The sequence below is a fragment of the Bos javanicus genome, chromosome 6 (genome assembly GCF_032452875.1).
Source record: "Bos javanicus breed banteng chromosome 6, ARS-OSU_banteng_1.0, whole genome shotgun sequence".
In the NCBI taxonomy this organism is placed as follows: domain Eukaryota; kingdom Metazoa; phylum Chordata; class Mammalia; order Artiodactyla; family Bovidae; genus Bos; species Bos javanicus.
Window position 1 is genome coordinate 67,026,274 of NC_083873.1, and position 20,538 is coordinate 67,046,811.

The 20,538-nt window shown below is 40.4% G+C and overlaps 2 protein-coding genes across 3 annotated transcripts in view; one reads left to right on the forward strand and one right to left on the reverse strand.

Annotated features, from left to right (window-relative positions):
- NIPAL1 (NIPA like domain containing 1) overlaps window positions 1-3,087 on the forward strand; it is a 28,668-nt gene extending 25,581 nt beyond the window's left edge. The window contains exons 5-6 of the mRNA XM_061420101.1: window positions 385-545; window positions 1,067-3,087. Of these exons, the coding sequence (XP_061276085.1) occupies window positions 385-545; window positions 1,067-1,683 (778 nt within the window). The 3' untranslated portion in view covers window positions 1,684-3,087. The remainder of the gene's footprint in view (window positions 1-384; window positions 546-1,066) is intronic.
- An 11,664-nt stretch (window positions 3,088-14,751) lies between these two features.
- The window catches only part of TXK (TXK tyrosine kinase), a 61,651-nt gene continuing 55,864 nt past the window's right edge, over window positions 14,752-20,538 (reverse strand). For both annotated transcript variants that reach the window (XM_061420100.1, XM_061420099.1), the window contains 3 exons: window positions 19,954-20,072; window positions 18,309-18,466; window positions 14,752-15,411 (listed from right to left, as the gene is read on the reverse strand). In XM_061420100.1, the coding sequence (XP_061276084.1) occupies window positions 15,343-15,411; window positions 18,309-18,466; window positions 19,954-20,072 (346 nt within the window). In that variant the 3' untranslated portion in view covers window positions 14,752-15,342. The remainder of the gene's footprint in view (window positions 15,412-18,308; window positions 18,467-19,953; window positions 20,073-20,538) is intronic.

Genomic DNA, 20,538 nt, shown 5'->3' on the forward strand with positions numbered 1-20,538 from the left:
TGGGAAAAGAATCTAAAAAAGAGTGGATATATGCATATGTATAGCTGATTCACTTTGCTGTATTCCTGAAACTAACAGAACATTGTAAATCAACTATACTCCCATGAAATTTTTTTAAAATAGCAAACTACCAATGATTTTTAAAATGTTAATCTTAAAGTTTGACAAATGGTAGAAATTTTTCTAAATACAAATATAGTAATATATAACAAACTTCACACACATACATAAAGCAAGCAAGCTAATTGGGGTTTTCAGTGTCATGTAGCATATTCCAAGCAGTTGACTGAGATACAGACTGGTGCACACCATGGCGTGACAACTGAGCTGCTGTGGAATCCAAAGGTAATTGAATAAGAGTGATTTTTTTCCTTCTTCCCACAGTGCAATATTGTCTTCCTACTTTTTAAATGAGCAATTGAACATTCATGGGAAAATAGGCTGCATATTAAGTATATTGGGATCAACTGTGATGGTTATCCATGCCCCACAAGAAGAGAAAGTTGCTACTCTGCATGAAATGGAAATGAAATTGAGAGACCCAGGTCTGTAATTCAACTGAAAGAGACACTCAAATTCTGCTCCACTTTCTGTCATCACATGAGTTTGTAATAATATTGTAATATGCTTCCTGCAAGCCTGTCTGTGGCTTGAGATATAGTACAAGCCTTCTGAGTAGTACAAGCCTTCTGAAAAGGTGCCACAACTAATTTTTGTGTCCGTGCTTCGCTTCCTCAGAATGAAGGGAAGAGATGGGAATTGGTGAGGGGAAAGGCTTATATTCCAACCCAAACTTTGACATCTTCCTCATTCTGAAAATAAAGTCAATCGGGCAATACCTGCTGTACCTTATAGTGTTGTCTGTGAGGTTCAAATATGTCTGTGAAAGTCCATTATGAGATATCAAAAGCCATGCAGTAACATGTTGTTGCTGTTCCTGTTTTTAATTTAATCACGGTTCTCTTTCTAAAACACTTATGCTCCTAAACTCATGACTAACAAGATTTCACAAAGACCTGACCCTATTGGCATTTTCTAAAGTCTAATTCTTTTCTCCTTCTAACAGGATTTATCTGCTTTGCTGTGATCATAACTGTGATCTCCTTGGTACTAATTTTGATTGTGGCGCCCAAGAAAGGACAGACCAATATATTGGTCTACATATCAATCTGTTCACTGATTGGAGCATTTTCAGTTTCCTCTGTCAAGGGCCTGGGAATTGCCATTAAGGAACTACTGGAATGGAAGCCCGTTTATAAGCATCCCCTGGTCTTTGTTTTGTTGGCTGTACTTGTGCTTTCAGTGGCAACACAGATCAACTATCTCAACAAGGCACTGGACACCTTTAATACATCTCTTGTGACTCCCATTTATTACGTGTTGTTCACATCCATGGTAGTGACTTGCTCCGCCATCTTATTCCAAGAATGGTATGGCATGAATGCTGGAGATGTCATCGGGACTTTGAGTGGATTCTTCACCATCATCAATGGCATCTTCCTTCTACATGCTTTTAAAAACATTGACATTACCTGGAGTGACCTGACATCCACTACTCAGAAAGAAGTCCTCTCTGCGAATGGCAGTGAAGACAAATATGTCTTACTAGAGAACACAGACTGTTCAGTGCCAGGATTCGATGATGACATTACCTTGTATAGCAGGACTGGTCAAAATCCCTAGAAACGTGGACTTTAACCACCAGGAGACACTTGGAGAGGAGAAGGAATACCTGATTCTTGAAAGAAATATTAGGAAAGCTGGCATTTTTAAAGTTCTAACTAATAATGTACACATGAGGCCAAATAAGCCATCAAGTTTGAAAAATCAAAATTTTGGTCCAGAAGACTTTTGCTGTTTTTCATTTCTGCAAACTTGAAACACTCCCTAAGCATGAAAGAAGTCAAAGAATTAGATAACTCTCAGAATAATCTCTTTCTTTTGGTCACAGTGTGTGTGACCTGCCAGGTGGCTCGTCATTTCTTTGGCTGCTATTCTTAGTTTCTCAGTAATTCACAGGTAAACTCAACTGTGTACTGATAAGCAGAATATCAGTCTTCACTCTAATGAGTCATAGTTTCAAATTATTAAGACTGAGAAGCGAGATCACTGATGCTTCCCCTCGCTCTACAACTTCCTTCTTTCTAAACTAAATAGCTAAAAGGAAGAGTGTTAAAGAACACACACATGTTGGAAATCTGCTCGGTGGTATGCTAGACTGTGCAAGACACATGTGCCCATGAAGGGCTTATAAGTTGTAATTTATTAGTATATCATAGAGGTTTATTAACAATTAAAATGGGAGAATGGAAGAGAGAAATACTTAATACCTTAGGTAAATGAAACTATTTTTCCTTTTCACAAAAACAAATGCACATGATTATGTTCATGGGTTAATTCAGACCTGAACAACACAGGACACAACTGAGTTTCTGAAGAAGCACAAGTGATTTTGGCTTTGGAGTTCTTTCTATTCATTTTGTTCTTTACTTTTATTATTATTATCCCAAGTGTCATTTTTATTTTTGATGTAGACTTTCAAAGAGTAATTGCTGCATTGTTTTAGCATTATATTGTACACTTCAATTTTTCTCAAAGGTTTAATCCCCAAAGGGTGGGTTTTCCACAAACTAGAAACAAATAGAAAAATCTTTATGAAAGACCTGAATGAGTTATCATAATTGTCCTCTTGAAATCTGGCACTTTCACCTTTATTAAGGAAATTATAATTGGTTACTAACCTTTTAAAAAATATACATATCCTACCACAATAAGTGGTAGATTGTCTTTTTCTGTTGAATTTCATCCTGGCCATGCTTTCCATCCATTTTATTGTAATTATCTGGGGAAAATAGGAAGGTGGGTTAACTTCTTAGAAAACAAAATACTAAGACCCCGGGGTAAAATACTAAGACCTTAGTACAGGGAAATATATTTTCATGTTAAAGCATGCATAAAATTTTCCTATCTCACTCCAAGTGCATGGGAGAAGTAACAGTTTTGGTGGTCTTTACTGTTTATGGGTAGATTACTCATCACTCATTGATTTAATGGAAAAGAAACTAGCTATATTATTTCTAGACCAAAGTTATTTCTCTCAAAAAAATCCTAAGCCCAAAATTATGACATGAAAAAAAAAAAAACCTTCAGTTTGACTGGATTTTTCTTCTCTAATGTCAAATGTTATTTTGTTTGTAATCTAGCTCAAGTCTATCCTGGGTAATAGTAGTAGATTCTTTCCTTCAGAATTCCATTAAAGTGACTTGAGCATTTCCACAGTTTCGTTGAACTATGACTGACGTCCACAGTGATGACCTGCGATGATTGCAAAATTCTAAAGTGCTGGTATAGTCTCTTTGGCATAGGGCTTCCCAGATGGCGCAATGGCACCCCACTCCAGTACTCTTGCCTGGAAAATCCCATGGACGGAGGGCCTGGTGGGCTGTAGTCCATGGGGTCGCTAAAAGTCCGACACGACTGAGTGACTTCACTTCACTTTCCCAGATGGCGCTAGTGGTAAAGAACCAGCCTGCTAATGCAGGAGACATGAGAAACACGGGTTCAATCCCTGGATTAGGAAGATCTCCTGGAGAAGGGCATGACAACCCACTCCAGTGTCCTTGCCTGGAGAATCCTATGGACAGAAGGGACTGGCAGTCTACAGTCCATGGGGTTGCAAAGAGCTGGACACAACTGAAGTGACTTAGCACACAGGCAGTGTTGAGTGCAATTCAGTGCCTTCCAAATTTTTGAAAATTGATAATCCATGGAAGATTCATGGGTTGATACCTCAGGTCAAATATATGTTTACTCTGTTGATTGCTGTTTCATCTAAATTGTATATCAGATACATAAATTATGAATATAAGCTTGTGTTCATAGAAAACATGGTTTCTAAAAAGGTAGGTGTTAAAAGTTGTAGAAACTCATTTAAAGTTTTTCTTTTTTTATGTTGAAAACTGTTGCTTTCTCCAGGACACCTTCTTAGTGAGCAAATTCATAGCGTCCAACCTGACTCCAAGGTAGTCCTCCTTTTAACTGAATCTTGGTTTCAGGTATTTCCTCAAGGGCACCTGTTACAAAGCTTTGCCCTTGGTATATTGTGCCCAGCTTGAAGGTTCCTGGAATACAAGAAACCATGTGTACCCTGGGATGGATAATGAACTGGTGTTGACACATATGCCCAGGAGAAAGTCTCAGAAAAATCTAATAAGTTGAAATATATTGAGAAACAATGAAACATTTGAAAAACTCTAAAAATCTCTGGCGGGCATATGCATTGAAAAACCAAAATTTTGCAAATCCAAAACCCAGAATACTTTTTCCCAAATAGGAAGATGTTGTCTAAGAAGGAATACAATGCTGGATCCCTATATTCAGACTAACTGTGTTAGTCTAACTGGTACTTTCAAATGTATATATTTTAATATACATACACTTTATCTCAGATACCTTAAGATTTATTATGTGAAAAGCCTTTTGTAATTCTGTAAACATAATAGTTTCATTTTATTTTCTAACTTACAATTTTATTCCTAGATCAATGGTTAATTAATTTTTAGTTCAGATTTCCAAATGTTCATAAAGCCTCTAGATTTGGCAGCATGCAATTAACATTTTTAAGAGTATGAAATCAAATATGTGTGTATGGAAAGCACTCACATTTATCCCTGACATTGAGGCATTCAATACAATTCAGTTCTCTTGGAAACATTTTAATTCTCATAGTCTTAATATTGGACTGATAAGGACCATTAGTCATCAGTTTTCATAAATTCTTTTTTGTTCTCAGTTTGTCACTTTAGTTCATTTTTAATAATTCAAGTGAAAATGAATTCTATTAGTGTATTATCAACAATACAAAATGTCAGACAAAAATATTTTTCTTAATAAAACCAAACTAAATACACTTCACATCCCAATAAAGCTTTGTAGAAAATAACTTATATCAATATATATGAAATATTTTCAAATATTTAAAAAATTATGATTATGAAATTTTCTATTTTTCTAATGTTTATAAATACTGTGCATTTTAGAAAGTTTACAACTTTTGATGTTTCTCTATATCTTTCATTTGTAATAAAATAATGTGGCTTACTTATCCTTGTTGAAGTTCTATTTTGAGTTTCTTGAAGTTAAGTTTATGCCATGGCAAAATTAAAAAGAAAAGTTCGAGGTTTAAAATGCTTTGTGCTTAATGCTTTGTCATTTTCCTTGAAATTAAAGTCTATGTTTTAGAGAAAGGCTCTGCGCAAAACCATCTCCTGTATAACTAACTGATCTGGCACCTGAACAAAAAGTAGAAGAAACTGTCTTATCTTTTGATAATTTTGTTGAACAGTCAGTGTAATGGTATCACCTCTCAGTTCAGAAATTTAAAAGAAAAACAAGAGAAAAAAATATATAACAATATTTGGTAGCACTGCATTACATTAAAATTTATATTCTCAAACCCTCTTTCTGGCCCCAGGGGAACTTGACCACATGCCTTTATCAACTTCATCAGTATTGACCATATCACCATGACTTTATCAACTTTCCTTATTTTAATTTGAATTCATGTTTAAGAACAGCTCTCTCAGTTGTTTCTAAGGAAATGAATTGTCTAGGGTACAAAAGCCTCTTTCTTACCTGTGTCTTTTTTAAATGAACAGAAATAATTTGCAGTTCCCTAAATCACATTGTTACTTAGGGCCAGAATGAGGACCAAAACCCAAGCTCCCCAAACTACCCACTCCACAGTATGCAGGCACATATAAGGAGGGCTTGGTGGAACACATCTCCCCAGAGTTAGAATGAACTACAACTGCCCCCAGCAAGCCGTGTTAGCGTAGACCAAACATGACAGTACCCTGGCTGCAGTGTACAGGAAGCCTCTAAGAGGTAAGCTTAGGTTACAAAGAGTCTTAAATTTTATCTACAACAATGAACAATATATGTTTCCCAACTAGAATTTGTTTGCCAAAAAACAAGCAGAAAAAGCTTTTTGAGAGAGCTGACCACCTGAGACACCTTTTCCCACTTCAGTTACAAATCATGAAAAATCTTTCTTCTTGAAGGAAAACTGAGTCTCCATTAACGCCTTTAATATGGGAGAAAACCTCTGAGTTCTAAAGCACTTTTGTGTTTCATATGGAGAACTCCCCCTGTGACTGGGAATGGAGCCGGCAGGAATCTGTAGGCCAAGCGTCACTAACCTCAAGCTTGTCCAGTGGTCAGGAGGCAAGTCTTCACACCAGTTTTCTGCACTGGGGTGCTCTTAAGACCATGTAGGCCTGAGCAACCACTTGACTGGGGCAAGGGGCGGGGGCGGGGAGAGAGGTGTGCGGTGCAGAGGGGATGACAGATGGAGGTAAAAGCCATGAGTACCATATTCTCAGAATTCCCTCCCACACCCTGCTTTCTGTGATCCAGCCAGAAATTCCTGACCACCAGCATGAAACTCAATCTGTTCCCACAGCTTGTGGCACTATTTATAACAGCCAAGATGTGGAAGCAACCTAAGTATCCATCAACAGATGAATAGATAAAGAAGATGTGGTATGTATACACAATGGAATAGTACTCAGCCATAAAAAACAGTGAAATAATGCCATTTGCAGCAATATGCCATTTCCCTGATAGCTCGAAGATCCCCTGGGGAAGGGATAGACTACCCACTCCAGTATTCTTGGGCTTCCCTTGTGTGGCTCAGCTGGTAAAGAATCCACCCACAATGCAGGAGACCTGGGTTCGATCCCTGGATTGGGAAGATCCCCTGGAGAAAGGGAAAGGCTACCCACTCCAGTATTCTGACCTGGAGAATTCCACGGACTACAGTCCGTGGGGTCACAAAGAGTCAGACACAACTGAGCAACTTTCACACTTTCAGAGATTATGATATCAATAGGTCAGAGAGAGAAAGACATCATATGCTAATATCTTACTTGTGGCATCTTAAAAAAAATGATACAAATGAACTTATTTACAAAAGAGAAACAGACTCACAGACTTAGATAACGAATTTATGGTTACCAAAAGGGAAGTTGGGGAAGGTAGGGGAGGGATAAATCAGGAGATTGGGATTAAAACGTACACAAAATACTGTATATAAAATATATAATAACCAACAAGGACCTACTGTATAGCACATCAAACTCTGCTCAATGTTATGTGGCAGCTGGATGGGAGGGGAGTTGGGGGGAGTATGAATACATGTATATGTATGGCTGGTTATTGGTTTTTATTTTTTTTGCTATTCACCTGAAAATATTACAATGTTATTAATCAGCTATACCCCAATACAAAATAAAAAGTTTTTTAAAAAAAGAATACATATATAAAACTGAATCACTTTGCTGTATACCTGAAACTAATACAACATTGTAAATCAACTGTATTCCAATACTTTTTAAAAAGAAAACTAGGTACAATAAAAGTATTATACTTAAAAAAGCTTGTGGATTGCATTGTGAATGTCTTCTATAGACTCACCAACCATGGAAACCAAATACAGGGCCTGACTCTTTAGCATCTATGAATCAAGTCTCTAGATCTTCCCTGGAATGGATCTGGGTGAAGTATATGGCTCCTCCTTGAGTTAATTGTGCACAACAAACATTCAGAAAATAAACTCAAACACATCCCAATGAAATAAATTTTTTCATAGACCAAGAAGGGACAAACTAGTTCTCCGACTCAGAAAGTCTCCTTGTTTTTCAATTAGTTTTTGCCTTTGTTTTCACTATAAACATTTCATCATTTCACTAGAAGAGTTTAAATAAAGTACATTTGAATAAAAGAGTTCACACTTCTCCCAATCCAGGGAATGGTAAGTCTAGGTTATAATGGACAAGCCTTGCAGGAAACAGAAATTTAATTATTATGGATAGAATGTGGTTTTATTTACCCTTGTTATCTTACTTGAACTTAATTCCTTCTGAGTAATCTTGCATGCACAGGAAAAAGGGCAAGGCTCTTTGAGAGTCTGGGATCACAGGATCGCAGCGTGTAAACTTAAGGAAGGCAGTGATTCAGTCTTTTCAACAAGTACTGAGACAGACTTTCTGCAAAGGTAGGCTGCTGGATTGAGTTCACATGGGCAAGAAGGAGGGTCAACATTGGAGACACCACAGTATGGTTTCACTGTGAGAACCAAACTGGTTTAGGTCAGGTGGACTTAAGGAATTCAATGCAATTCAGGTTACAGGCAGCATTTCCACTTCTTATGGGGAGGTGCCTGCTGATAGGAGATTACCCTGCTGCTCAAGGAAAAATAAAAGGCATGGAAGAACTGGTCAAACAAGATCAAGTGTTATATTATTTGTTTTGCTTCATGGTGTGGCATAGCTGGGGCTGGAAGAAGCAGGTCTCCACCAACGACCTGAGCACGTGATCTTACCTTCATAACATTGGGATAATTTACAGTCTAGCCAAGTGAAGATTAAACCCTTCTGACAAACTCATCTGTGTGTCCAGTGTCTCTGAAAGACCATGACTTCAGAATCATCAATGAGACATAAAGGCTGAGCTCTAAAACCTGTAGCTGAACAGAAACACGTCCAGTTGGGTTCCCAAGCAGACAAGAAAACAAAGCTTAATTTCAGGGTCAGAAACTCACTTGACTTTCACTTCCCCCAATCAACCAGCTGATTCCACAAAACAACAAAGCCCTTCCTAAAATACATGAATTTCTGGCTCTTTTCCTGAGATTTCATGAATTCTGTATGCAGAGTGCCCCCCACCCCTCCTCCATGAGATATAAACAGTAACTCCTCAGGACTTGTCTAGTGGTTAAGACTTCACCTTCCAATGCAGGGGATGTGAGTTCAATCCCTGGTCCGGGAGCTAAGATCCCACATGCCTTTTGCCCAAAAATCCCAAAACGCAAACAATATTGTAACAAATTCAATTAAGATTTTAAAAGTGGTCCACATTTAAAAAAAAAAATCTTAAAAATAATTTTAAAATGAGTACATCCTCTCTAGGTTCTCAGCATCTTTAACATCTTCCCAAGAGACCTGGGAGCACTGCCATCCAGAGAGGAGAAACTGTAAACTTCCTGCCTCTGGATTTCTGGCTCTTTGTAAAAAAAAAAAAAATGTCATTGTATTCCTTTTGCCCTCCTTGGCTTTGATTTCCTGGCCATGCTGGTGGCTAAAGGAAAGCTAACTAAAGCATCTGATGTCTTAGTAAGGGGCCCCCCTGTTGAACAGCTGTTAGTTATCAGGCATCACTGAGATATTTTTCTCCCTTTTTTCCATCTTTTAAAAAATCTTCACAATAAGTCTTGACCCAGAGAAAACATACATAAAGTATTTTATCTCATGCAATGATTTTTGACCCTGACTGCACATTACTTTCGCCTGAGAAGGCTGTTTTACCTTCCCAAGACCAGGCCCCACCCCAAACCAATCAAAGAGAACACGTGAGGGTCGGGGTACAGTCATGCTATTTTGTTAGAGGTTCCCCCAGTGATTTTAATATGCAGCCCGGCTTGAGAACCACAGATCTAATCTAAGACCCCACCTATCCAAGTCACAGCCCCATGGCAAAGCTGTTTTTTTAAAAGTGCTGAAATATAGCATGTATATTCTGTAGCTATGGTTGTTTTCAATTTCTTAGATTTCAATGATCTTTGAAGTGAGCTACATAATTGGGACCTAAGAAACACATAGTAAGATAGCTGCCAATAGAAGAATCAGTGGACATGTATCATTTAGGAATAGGTTTGGCTTCTGGTAATTAAATAACTGACTAATATTGGCTTAAAGAAATAGGGATTCATTTGTTTCATAGAACAAGAAGCATAGAAGCAGGCAATGCAGAGCTGCCACAATGGAGAGATTGATGCCCTTTGTATCTCTCTGCTCCATAGACAAGGCTGCCAGATTTAATCACAACAAACACCACCCAGCTGAATTTGAACTTCAGACACACAATACCTCAAATAGTATAAGAATATCCTTACAATCTTTGGAACACACTGTTATAAAGAGTTTAACTGATGACAGTTTTCAAGCCTCATCACTGCCTTCTTCCCTTCTGCCCACGCCCAAGCAAGCTGATAGGAACCGCTGCTCCTTCTGTAGCAGCTGAAGTTCAAACTACACCAGCCCAGCCCCTTCCTCTCTGCCCCACCCCTCCTCGCCACAAAACCCCAAGGAAACTGCCCCTCCCTGCTCTCTCAAGTCAACTTTTGGGTCTGCTGGGGAGCGTGTTCACTGATGTCCGCAGAAACCCTTACTCTGTGAGTCATAAACCTTTCACACTCTCTCGATGCGTGTATGACAGCGGCAGTCTCAACATCTGAACCAAGTTTGGGATAGGGGTTCATCCATTTCTGAGGGTGACCACAACAGAAGAGACTACAACACACTGAAAAACTGTTTGTTGGGAACCCCCTGGGGGTCCAGTGGTTGAGTCCACACTTTCAGTGTCCATCCCTGGTCTGGGAACTAAGATCCCTGCAAGCCATCCACAACGTGGCCAAAAAAAGAAAAAAAAGTCAATTATCCAAAATTCAAATTTAACTGGTCCTTCTATGTTTCATCTGAGAACCCCATCCACGGTCACTATACCTACTATACCTCCAGGTCTCAAGACCATGCTCCAAGCAGGAAGAAGCATAAGTTTTCCTCCTTGTTTCTTCCTTTGGGAAGGGAAGCTATCCTTGGGTGCTTCTGGCTGCATCTCATTATGTAGAACTTGCTCACGTGGGTAAGCTTGCCATGGGGCTTTAAGAACGTATCTGCCAATGCAGAAGATGTGGCTTCGATCCTTGGGTTGGGAAGATCCCCTGGAGAAGGAAATGTCAACCCACTCCAGCATTCTTGCCTGGAGAATTCCACGGACAGAGAAGCCTGGTGGGCTACAGTCCATGGAGTCATAAAAGAGTCACATGTGACTTAGCAACTAAACCAACAAGCTTGCCACAAGACAGCCTTAAAAATTGAATTTTTCAACCTTTCATAACAGGAATGATAAAGGATCTTACCTGACTTTTGGAAGATAAAACCCCCAAAACTACCAGGAAATATGTAATAGGCATAATAACTTTGAAATACGTCACTCACTCACAAGGCCATTTCCCTCTCTCTGAATCCAGTTAGTCTGTGGGGGTGGGAAGGCAAATGTCCTTTGGGAAGAAGGATATGGTCTAAAGACCTACACTATTGACATCAGCTGGGAGCTTTTTAGTAACTAAGACTCTGAGGCCCCACCTCAGACCTATTGAATCAGAACCTGCATTTTGACAAAGGCCGTAGGTGATTGTGCATACATTAGCATTTGAGAGTAACTGACCTGGAAGAACAAGGGTTGTCACATTTGACTCCTATTGGAATAAGCCAAAGAACTTAAAAAGTCCTGTGCTAGTGATTCTGATTTCATTGCTGTAGGATGTTGCCTGAGCATGAAACCTCCCCAGATGGTTCTAATAATCAGTGAACACTGAGAACCACTGGGCTAACAACTGCGGTTCTCAACCCTGCATGAGAATCACTTGGGGCACTTTGTTGTAAAACTACCAATGCCTGGGTCCCCTCAAAGCAGTTAAATAAGATATTTTTGATGAGCTCTTGGATCATTCTAATGTGTGAGAACCAGGGCAAGGAAGTGAAAATCTCATATTCTTTGGGAGAGTGATGTTAGATGGGCTGATGATACCACCGAGGCAGGGGAGGCCAGGGGACACTGCCAAGGGCAGTGGGGGGCTTTTGCTGTGATTCATATTTCAGACTCCTGGAGGGGGTTCCCTCACAAACAGTCCCTGCCCAAGTCTGGCAAGCAGTCATAGTAAGATAAACTCTGCTGCACAACAAGGTCAGGCAGGGTGGTAAGGGGGAGGGGTGGCAGTGCACAGTTGCAGGGTTTCAACTTTCTGAGCTGTTCTACCCTGGGTGATATGAACAAGACCCAGAAGTTCCCACACACACTCAAGATGAGACTCAGGAACTCAATGAACTGACAGCAGAAGCACTGTCATGGTGCCCATTGTTCAAGAGCCAAGGTGACTGGCAGCCTCTGCTACAACACGTCCAGGCCGAGGGACAAATGGAACTCAGAGCAGAGCCTAAGAGGGGCCCACAGTGCCAGCAAGAGCTGGGATGAGGTTTTGGCAGCCAGGAAAGGCTTCTGTATCCTGAGCTAGTCAAGAGAGGCCAACCTACTGGCCTTTGCAGCCACCAACATGGTCTGCAAAGGCCAGTAGGACAAGCAGCAACCAGGCTGATAAGCAGTGTTGCTGAGACCAGAGGTGCCAGGGGACACTGCTCCAATCCAAGCAGCCCTCCCATTCACGTCAGCACCTCACGGTCACCTCGCCAGGGCTGATAGTCATGGTCTCCATCAGCAGGGCTGGACTGATTACTGGCGGTCAGCATCCATTCTGATTGGTGTCTGCCTGTGAGAAATCAGTTGGTAAATATTTTGAATATCACCCCCTGGATAAAGTCACCCCTCTCTCTTCTCTGCCCAGATGCTACCTTGTCAGAAACAGAAGGAAAGGCAAAATCTGAGAGGCAACCCACTTCACCCACAGAGAATATTCTCATTTTTGCCCTGGACTAAAGTCACAAGATTAAGCTAAATTTTCCCAGCACTCCTAAGCAGGTAGGGGCACCTGAGGAAAACAGGATAATTTCAGATAAAATAAAATAGCTGCAGGCTGCTTGTACATCTGGTAGGAGTGTGAAGAAACTTCTATCCTTGTGTAGACACAGGATAATCTACTTCCTCTATTAAATATTGATGTGTCTATATGAATTTATATTTCTCTATAGATTTATTCAGGAATCTTTTTTTTCTGTTAATCTGAAGTCAATCCCTAATAAAACATAATTTTCTCTATGTAAACAGGGAAAAGGAGATACAGAAAATTTCTGGGTAAGTCAAATTGTTCTGGAAAAAGTAAGAATTCTACCAAAAAGAAGACTGGATGAACACCTGAGATTATACACTACAAGCAGAAGGAAAAATGGCCCACTATTGTGTGGCAAAGCAATGGATTGGCCAAGAATCCCAAGAGGAGAGCTGTTTACCAGACTGGATCCCCACCTCTGGAAGATGAAGCCTCTGGATAATTCCAGCACTTGTATTTCATTGGGTTATTCCATGAGTATTTAGCTTAACTCTGTGTCGGGCCCTATTTAAGGACCTGGGGATATAGCAATGAACAAAACAGACAAAAATGCCTGACCTCACACATGTTACAGTTTCAGGGATAATGAGACAGACAATAGACCAAATAAATAAGTAGAAATATGTGATTTTTTTGTATAGTGTTAAGAGCTATAGATAAAAAATTATATGGAAAAAGGAGACGGGGAATGTCCATGGTGGGGTTATTGTTTTAAATAGGATGATTCAAGAAAGCGTAACAGAGAGGGTGACTTTTTAGCAACAGTCTTGAGGAGATGAGGAGGCAAGCCATGTTGCTATCAAGGAGAAGCACTCCTGGCAAAAGGCAGGCAGATGCAAAAGCCCTAAGGTGAGGAGGTGCCTGGAATGTTCGAGGGACAGTGTGGGTTAACGGGGAGGAGCAGGAGATGAGTCAATAAGTGGATGCGCACAAGTGCCAGAAGGAAACCACTCTGCTTCAGTCCAAGCCGATTCACCTGCATTTTCAGCTTTCCCAGACAGCTTATCACACAGGAAGTCACCAAACCCACCACTACCGGCACTAAAAGAAGGCACCTATAAAGGACTTTCAGCTTTTTCTTAAGATCCTCATTTACTGCGAAAGCTTTCTCGTTAGTTGTGAGAAAAATTACCCCAGATTACTTCAAAACATTAAAGTGCTGGAGAAAAACAAACCTGGCCAACTGGCACTTAATACTGACAAAGTCCCCCAATTTATCAATCATGCTTTAAGGAAATAGGGGTCATAGCTGAAGAGCTCCAAGTAATTACTAGTGAGGATGCTGGACCAAGTGTTAAATGGCCAAGAAAGCAAGAGAGTCACTGGGAAGAGAAGAATGGTGGATGTTTTTTGCTTATCTTTCCTGCATCTATTACTCCTCCGCTGCCCTCCCCAGAGCTCTCAGTTTCTATTTCCAAGTGCGAGTGTGCTCAGTTGTGTCCAGCTCTTTTTGTGACCCTATGGGTTGTAGCCTGCCAAGTTCCTCTGTCCAGGGGATTCTCCAGGCAAGAATACTGGAGTGGGTTGCCATGACCCCGCCTCCAGGGGATCTTCCCGACCCAGAGGTCAAACTCATGTCTCTTATGTTTCCTGCATTGGCAGGCGGGTTCTTTACCACTAGGTGCCACCTAGAAAGCCCCTCCCATTGTTAAACTTCATGGTAATGACTCCCGCTTTCTGCAGCACCCTTTCCCCTATGCAGCTTCCCCTTTCTGAAGCACTGAGGATGACGAAGATCAATTTCCAGTCATTCCTGCAAATGGTACGTGAAAAATTAAGGTTTAATGGTGATTACTGGTTGTTTCATTTTGAATCTAAAACCCTGGACTTCAGAAATAATGGAACTTTGATGTAACATTTGAATATCTTGCTTTTGCCACCTTTTATTCTTATGGAAAAAGCAAGTCATCTTCTAGAAGGTGCCAGAGGTACTCTCTATGATAAAATGAGGCTTCCTCAATTATTCAATTTCACAGGTACCAAGGGTGAAATCTCAGAACTGAGATGCAGGTTCTGAATTGCCCTGGACAATGGATCTCACTAGAAACAGAAACTTCACCAGGTCCTGTTCAAAGGACTTTCTCCTGTAACAGTGTTCAATACTGGAGCACAGGAAACTGCTGAAATAATTAAATCTGTGCAAAAATAGTTTATTAAATAACATAAGGAAGATTATGAAGGACAGTTCCAGAATGTCCACTCATGTGGCTTGTAAAGGTGCATTTTTCATAAAGATCTGTACAGCTCAAAAGCACAACATCCTGCAGGGGAGGCTCCTTTATTCCAGGATTTGGCAGAATTTATTTTCATCTTCTACACATGAGCCACCAAAGTAAAAACAAAAGTCACTCCTCTTCAGTAAAGCAGTGTCCTCAGTTAAGGATAAGGTTTTCATGTAACCTTAGGGCTCTCAGGGCGCTTCTCGTGAAGAGCAGCCACTATAAAGACGACTATGGAGCAATTTTTTCATTCTTCATGCATGAGACATAAAGAATATTATAGAATAGTCCAAGTTTAGAAGTCACTCTCAAACATATATGTAGAAAAGTTATTGTCAGAATACTCTCAAGCTTTAACAAATTGGAAAAGCCTGTAATCTTTGCACTGTTTCTTAGAGTCAGTGGCTCTAAAGGGTGATATTCACCATCAGTGACTTCACCCAGGGTTTCCTTTCATGACAGTCCTGCAGGATGATCCTCTGGGTTGGCAGTCCCTTTAGGTCACCAGGTTTCTGCAATCTCTGTAAGAACCTGTAGCAGCTCAGCAAACGTCGGGCGGCCTTTAGGTTTCTGGAAAAGGGAATTGGAGGCAGTCAACTTAGCTTAAGACTCACACGGAGACCAGCTTTGGACCCGGATCCAGGCTAGCTCACCACGAACAGAAGAGACAGATATCTTGGCTGATACACAGGGCATGAATGGCAGTTGAGCGAGGCAGGGGTGTGAAAATATAAGGGAAGAGATCGCTGCAAAAATGGCTAGAGCTGCAAACACTAGCTGCACGTGGCTATTTAAATTAACTGAAATTAGATACATCTTAAAATTCAGTTCTCAGTCACCCTAACCACTTTTCAATTCTTTGATAGCCAGGTATGGCCTGACCTATTGGACAATGCAGATAGCATATTTCCATCACCACAGAGCGTTCCACAGATCTGCCCCAGAGATCTATTTGGATGACTTGATATGCATGGAATAAAGGAAGAGCTGGGAGAGAGGGGCCTCTAGAGTCCCAAGTCCCCAAGCTCAGCCCCAGTTATTCACTATACCTGACCCCCTGTAGAAAGACAGATTTTAGTCAGAAAGCAAAAGGCATATTTCCATGAGGGCCTTTTCAGGTCTTAAAGCACTGATTGTGCTGTCTTAAGGCTCAGTCAATAAACTCCCAGCCACGAAGATTAGAGCCTTTTCTCTATTTCACAGTGGGATGTGGTTTGACTTTGACTCCATGAGGAAGCTCCATGGCATCTTTGAAATCCATGGGAAATAGAAATATTCATGGTAGTAGAGGTCCCTGGCAACAGGGTTAGTAGGGAGACACCACCCCTAGTGGCTTGTAAACCGATGGCATCAATAAAAGTACAGAGTAGGAGACAACCTAAATATGCGTCAATGCAGGAATGGATAAAGAAGATGAGGTACATATATACAATGGAATACTACTCAGCCATAAAAAGAGAAAGTAATACCATATGCAGCAACATGGACGGACCTAAAGATTATCATACTGAGTGAAGTCAGTCAGAAAGAGAAAGACAAATACCATATGATATTACTTATATGTGGATAAACTATGAAACAAATGAACTTATCTACAAAAAAGAAGCAGACACACAGACATAGAGAACAGATTTATAGTTGCCAAGGGGGAAGGGGCGTGGAGGAGGGATGGATTGGGAGTTTGGGATTAGAAGGTGCAAACTATTATATACAGAATGGATAAACAACAAGGTCCTACTGTATACACAGGGAACAATAGTCAATGTCCTGTGATAAACCATAACAGGGAAGAAGAAGAAGAATGTATGTATATGTATAACTGAATCACTTTGCTGTACAACAGCAATTAATGCACAACATTGTAAGTCAACTATACTTTAATAAACTAAATTTTTTAAATAGAGAAAATCTAACAATTAAAGGACGGAATAGAAGAATATGTGAGCACATGTGAGGGTCTTCCTTGAGACTTCAAGAATAAATAGTGGAGCTTGTTGCTGGTGCTGAGGTTGTGCCAGTAGTAGAGCCAATGAAACAAGTGTGCTGCTGCTGCTAAGTCGCTTCAGTCGTGTCCGACTCTGTGTGACCCCAGAGACGGCAGCCCACCAGGCTCCCCCGTCCCTGAGATTCTCCAGGCAAGAACACTGGAGTGGGTTGCCATTTCCTTCTCCAATGCATGAAAGTGAAAAGGGAAAGTGAAGTTGCTCAGTCATGTCCTACTCTTTGCGACCCCATGGACTGCAGCCTACCAGGCTCCTCCGCCCATGGGATTTTCCAGGCAAGAGTACTGGAGTGGGGTGCCATTGCCTTCTCCGGAAACAAGTATAACCATGCTAATATAATCATGTTTGAGTCTAGAGATGCTTAAGCACCTTGTTTACTTGGTCCTCTTGTCAGTATCTTATTTACTCCTTTCTCTGTCTCCTCTCCACAGATATGTAAAATCTCAATAAGTATTATATTGTATGTGTATATGTACAAGTATATTGCTTTAAACATGTACATTCCTGAGCTATTTACATGATTATTGCAAAGATGCTCTTCAGACATCTGTTTGTTACTAATAGCTTACTTAATATTTTTTTTATGTCTTTCAAGATTCCTTGCATAGCAGTTAATCATATGTAAAGTATTTTCATACACTGGGGATCTTTATAAAATTAATACTTCTCTGGAATGGAAACAACCACGTTACTTTTGAAATACTGAATTTTTTTAGTGTTTGTGAATTGAAAGTCGAGTGACTTCTTTTTTGGCCAGGAGGAAATCCTCATCCAGCTGTAGTTATTCTGGGCTGAAACTGTCAACTGGAAAGAGAGAAGAACTGTCAAAGTCACAGAGGAGTCTGATGATGGGGAGGGGTGTGTTGAGTTGTGCCCAGAAAAGACAGAGGTGGGATGTAAACTCTTCTGGCTTTGTTTTTAAGGTTGGCATTTCAAGTAAAAGAGAAACTGGCCTCCTGAGAGAGAGTTTTCTGAGTACAAGTTCCTGGCTCACTTCCTGCCTTCATTCCTATTCTTGTTTAATCTCTCTCTCAGTCTCAAATGCCACAGGAGAGATGAAACCCATTACTCTTAGCCTTGGAAAAGCAAGATGAATTATAGTAGAGTGAAGTAAATAAGAACACCATCCTTCTCTTTCAACGTGAAAATTGAACAAGTTTCCACCCAGAAGTTCTTAAAAGGAGTAAAACCTCTCATCACCGAGGCTTTAATAACATCAAGAGTTTCTGTAGGAACCAATTCTGGAAAGATAAGAATTAGAAAAGCTACTGAATTCCTCAGTTGAAAGGCCACTATTAAAATGGGTTGATGATTTTTGTTGTGGAATTACTTCCAGCTCTCAGGGATCATTACTAAGAAACAGAAACCGTTTCCTGCCATGACAGAGTCCTGGGGTAACATGGGTGATAATCTGCTCTTAGATGCAGGAACTGCCAACCTTTGTAGGAAAGTAAGGGCACTCACCTCATGCCAGCAGCTATACATGACTTCATATATGCACATTGGTGCCAGGTAAGGTCGGTACAGCCTGAAGCCTTTAGAAATAGCTTCCACGACTTGCAAATTTGACCTATTTTCAAAAGGCATTTTTCCTTCTGAGAAAACTTCCCACATCAAAACTCCTGAAAATAAAACACATTAAAATAAGAGGTTAGAGAGAGGTGGTTACTTGGAACTGGAAGAGCTGTTTCCAATCACAAGGCATTATTTCCCTCCTGCAGCCATGGAGTTACGATCATCCAGAATGACTGCAGTTCTGTCCAGGAAGCAGATACTGTGCATTGTAGGTTTTGAACTGAATATATTCCAAAGGAAAACAATTTATTCCCTTTTCTGTTGGTCCTGACTGCCTCCTTATTGGAAGAAAATGCTGGCAGCATCTTTAATTCAAAGTACTATTCATGTCTCCACACCCTGACATCAATGAAACCTTCTACCATTCCATAGAAAATGACAATATTGTGTAATCCCCTACTGCCTGCTAAGGCTAGGAAAACTCCTGTCCAGGAGGAGTGCATTTCCCTCTTTCCACTGAAAGACTGCTGAGTAGAGTCCCAGAAAAGCTGGCAGGGGTTCTGTTTATATAAGCAGGTGTTCAAAACTCATTGATGATTGATGAAGCTCCTTCAAGTCTCTCACTTTGAGTTCATTTAATTATTCACTTATTCTACAAATATGTATTATGTATTGATCAGATTCCACCCTTATGTTAGAGCCACAGAATTAAGATTGAAACCTGTCCAAGTTCTTAAGAATTTAAAAAGCTCACTGTTCAGTGATGAAGAAAGACAGGTGGTCAGGTAAAACTCAAGGGTTTCTAATTGTTCTACAACCACCATTGATGAGATCCTTATGTTGCTATCATTGGTCTCACAACTCAACTGCTCTCCAGCAGAGCTTAAAATGTCACCAGCCAAGACTATCACATGTCAGTGGAGAGCTAATGAGATCAATACAAGCTAAACCTTATTGTGGGCAATAACATTCACACCCCTTGATGGTACAGATGTCTCTCAAAACCTAAGAAGGCACCCAGGAAGGCCCAGGTAAAAGAGAATAGATAGATTATTTATATATTTATTGCCATTTTCTGGAAGTCAACTCAAAGAACAAATTCTATCAGACATGGGTCCACAGTATCTCTTTTTCAATGAAGAACATTACCCAATATAAATAGCAATTGATAGACCCCAAGGAAGCCTATGTCTAATTTCACCAAATATGGGAATAATAATGTAAATGAGATGGCATCACTGATAGTCAAGCAATGAAGGTTCTTAATTACACTCAAGAATAAATGACACTGTAAGATCAGTTTTCCTTGCAAGTCTCTGTGGTGTGGGAAGTTTGGCTGAATTTGTTTTCTAAATCAGTAGACTCGGTAATGGTTTTACAGCAAGTGCTCAGTGGGAAAGGGAAAGATCCCAAAGGCAAATTTACGTAAGAAGGTTACCAGTTGCCAAAGACAATCTGATGTGTTAGAACACCTGAGACAGAAACACAGTTATAAGAAGACTTTTAGCTAGATAATATCAAGAAATCAACGTTAAAAGAGCAATCTCTATTTTATTCAATAAAGCTCCAACAAATGAACATCAAATTCACTCACCGAATGACCAGACGTCAGATTTGCTGCTGTATCTGTTGAAATGAAAAACTTCAGGAGGGGACCACTTGACTGGGAACTTGGCTCCAGAAGAACTGACATATTCATCATCCAAAACGTACCTGGGGCCATCAGAGTTCAGAGCACATTGTGTTAATCACCCCTAAGTTCTGTGTACTTCTAATCCTTTTAGTTAACTCTGATTTCTAAAATACAAAGTATTTTGCCACAGAAAGGCTAAGGATACCTTCTCTCCTTGCTATCAAGGTGGGAAAGTCACCTTTATACAGTTTCCTCCTTAAACCAAACCTCCATTGTGTTTATATTTGAATCCCAGAAAACCATAGCAATTCTTCAGTCTAAAACAGGCCTGCGGTTTAATAATGCCAGGCATGAAGGAATCTTGCAGACAGAAATTCAGGATAAGTCAGCAACCACCTGTGTCAAGAGTCAGACCAGGACAAAACAGGAAGATGGTGGCTGCAGGGAAGCCAGTGTCCGTGGATAGCAACGGGACCAGTCAGGCCATCTCTAGTATGTGGCCCCATGAGACAGAAGGAGTTTGGATTTTGACCCTGAAGAGAGCCA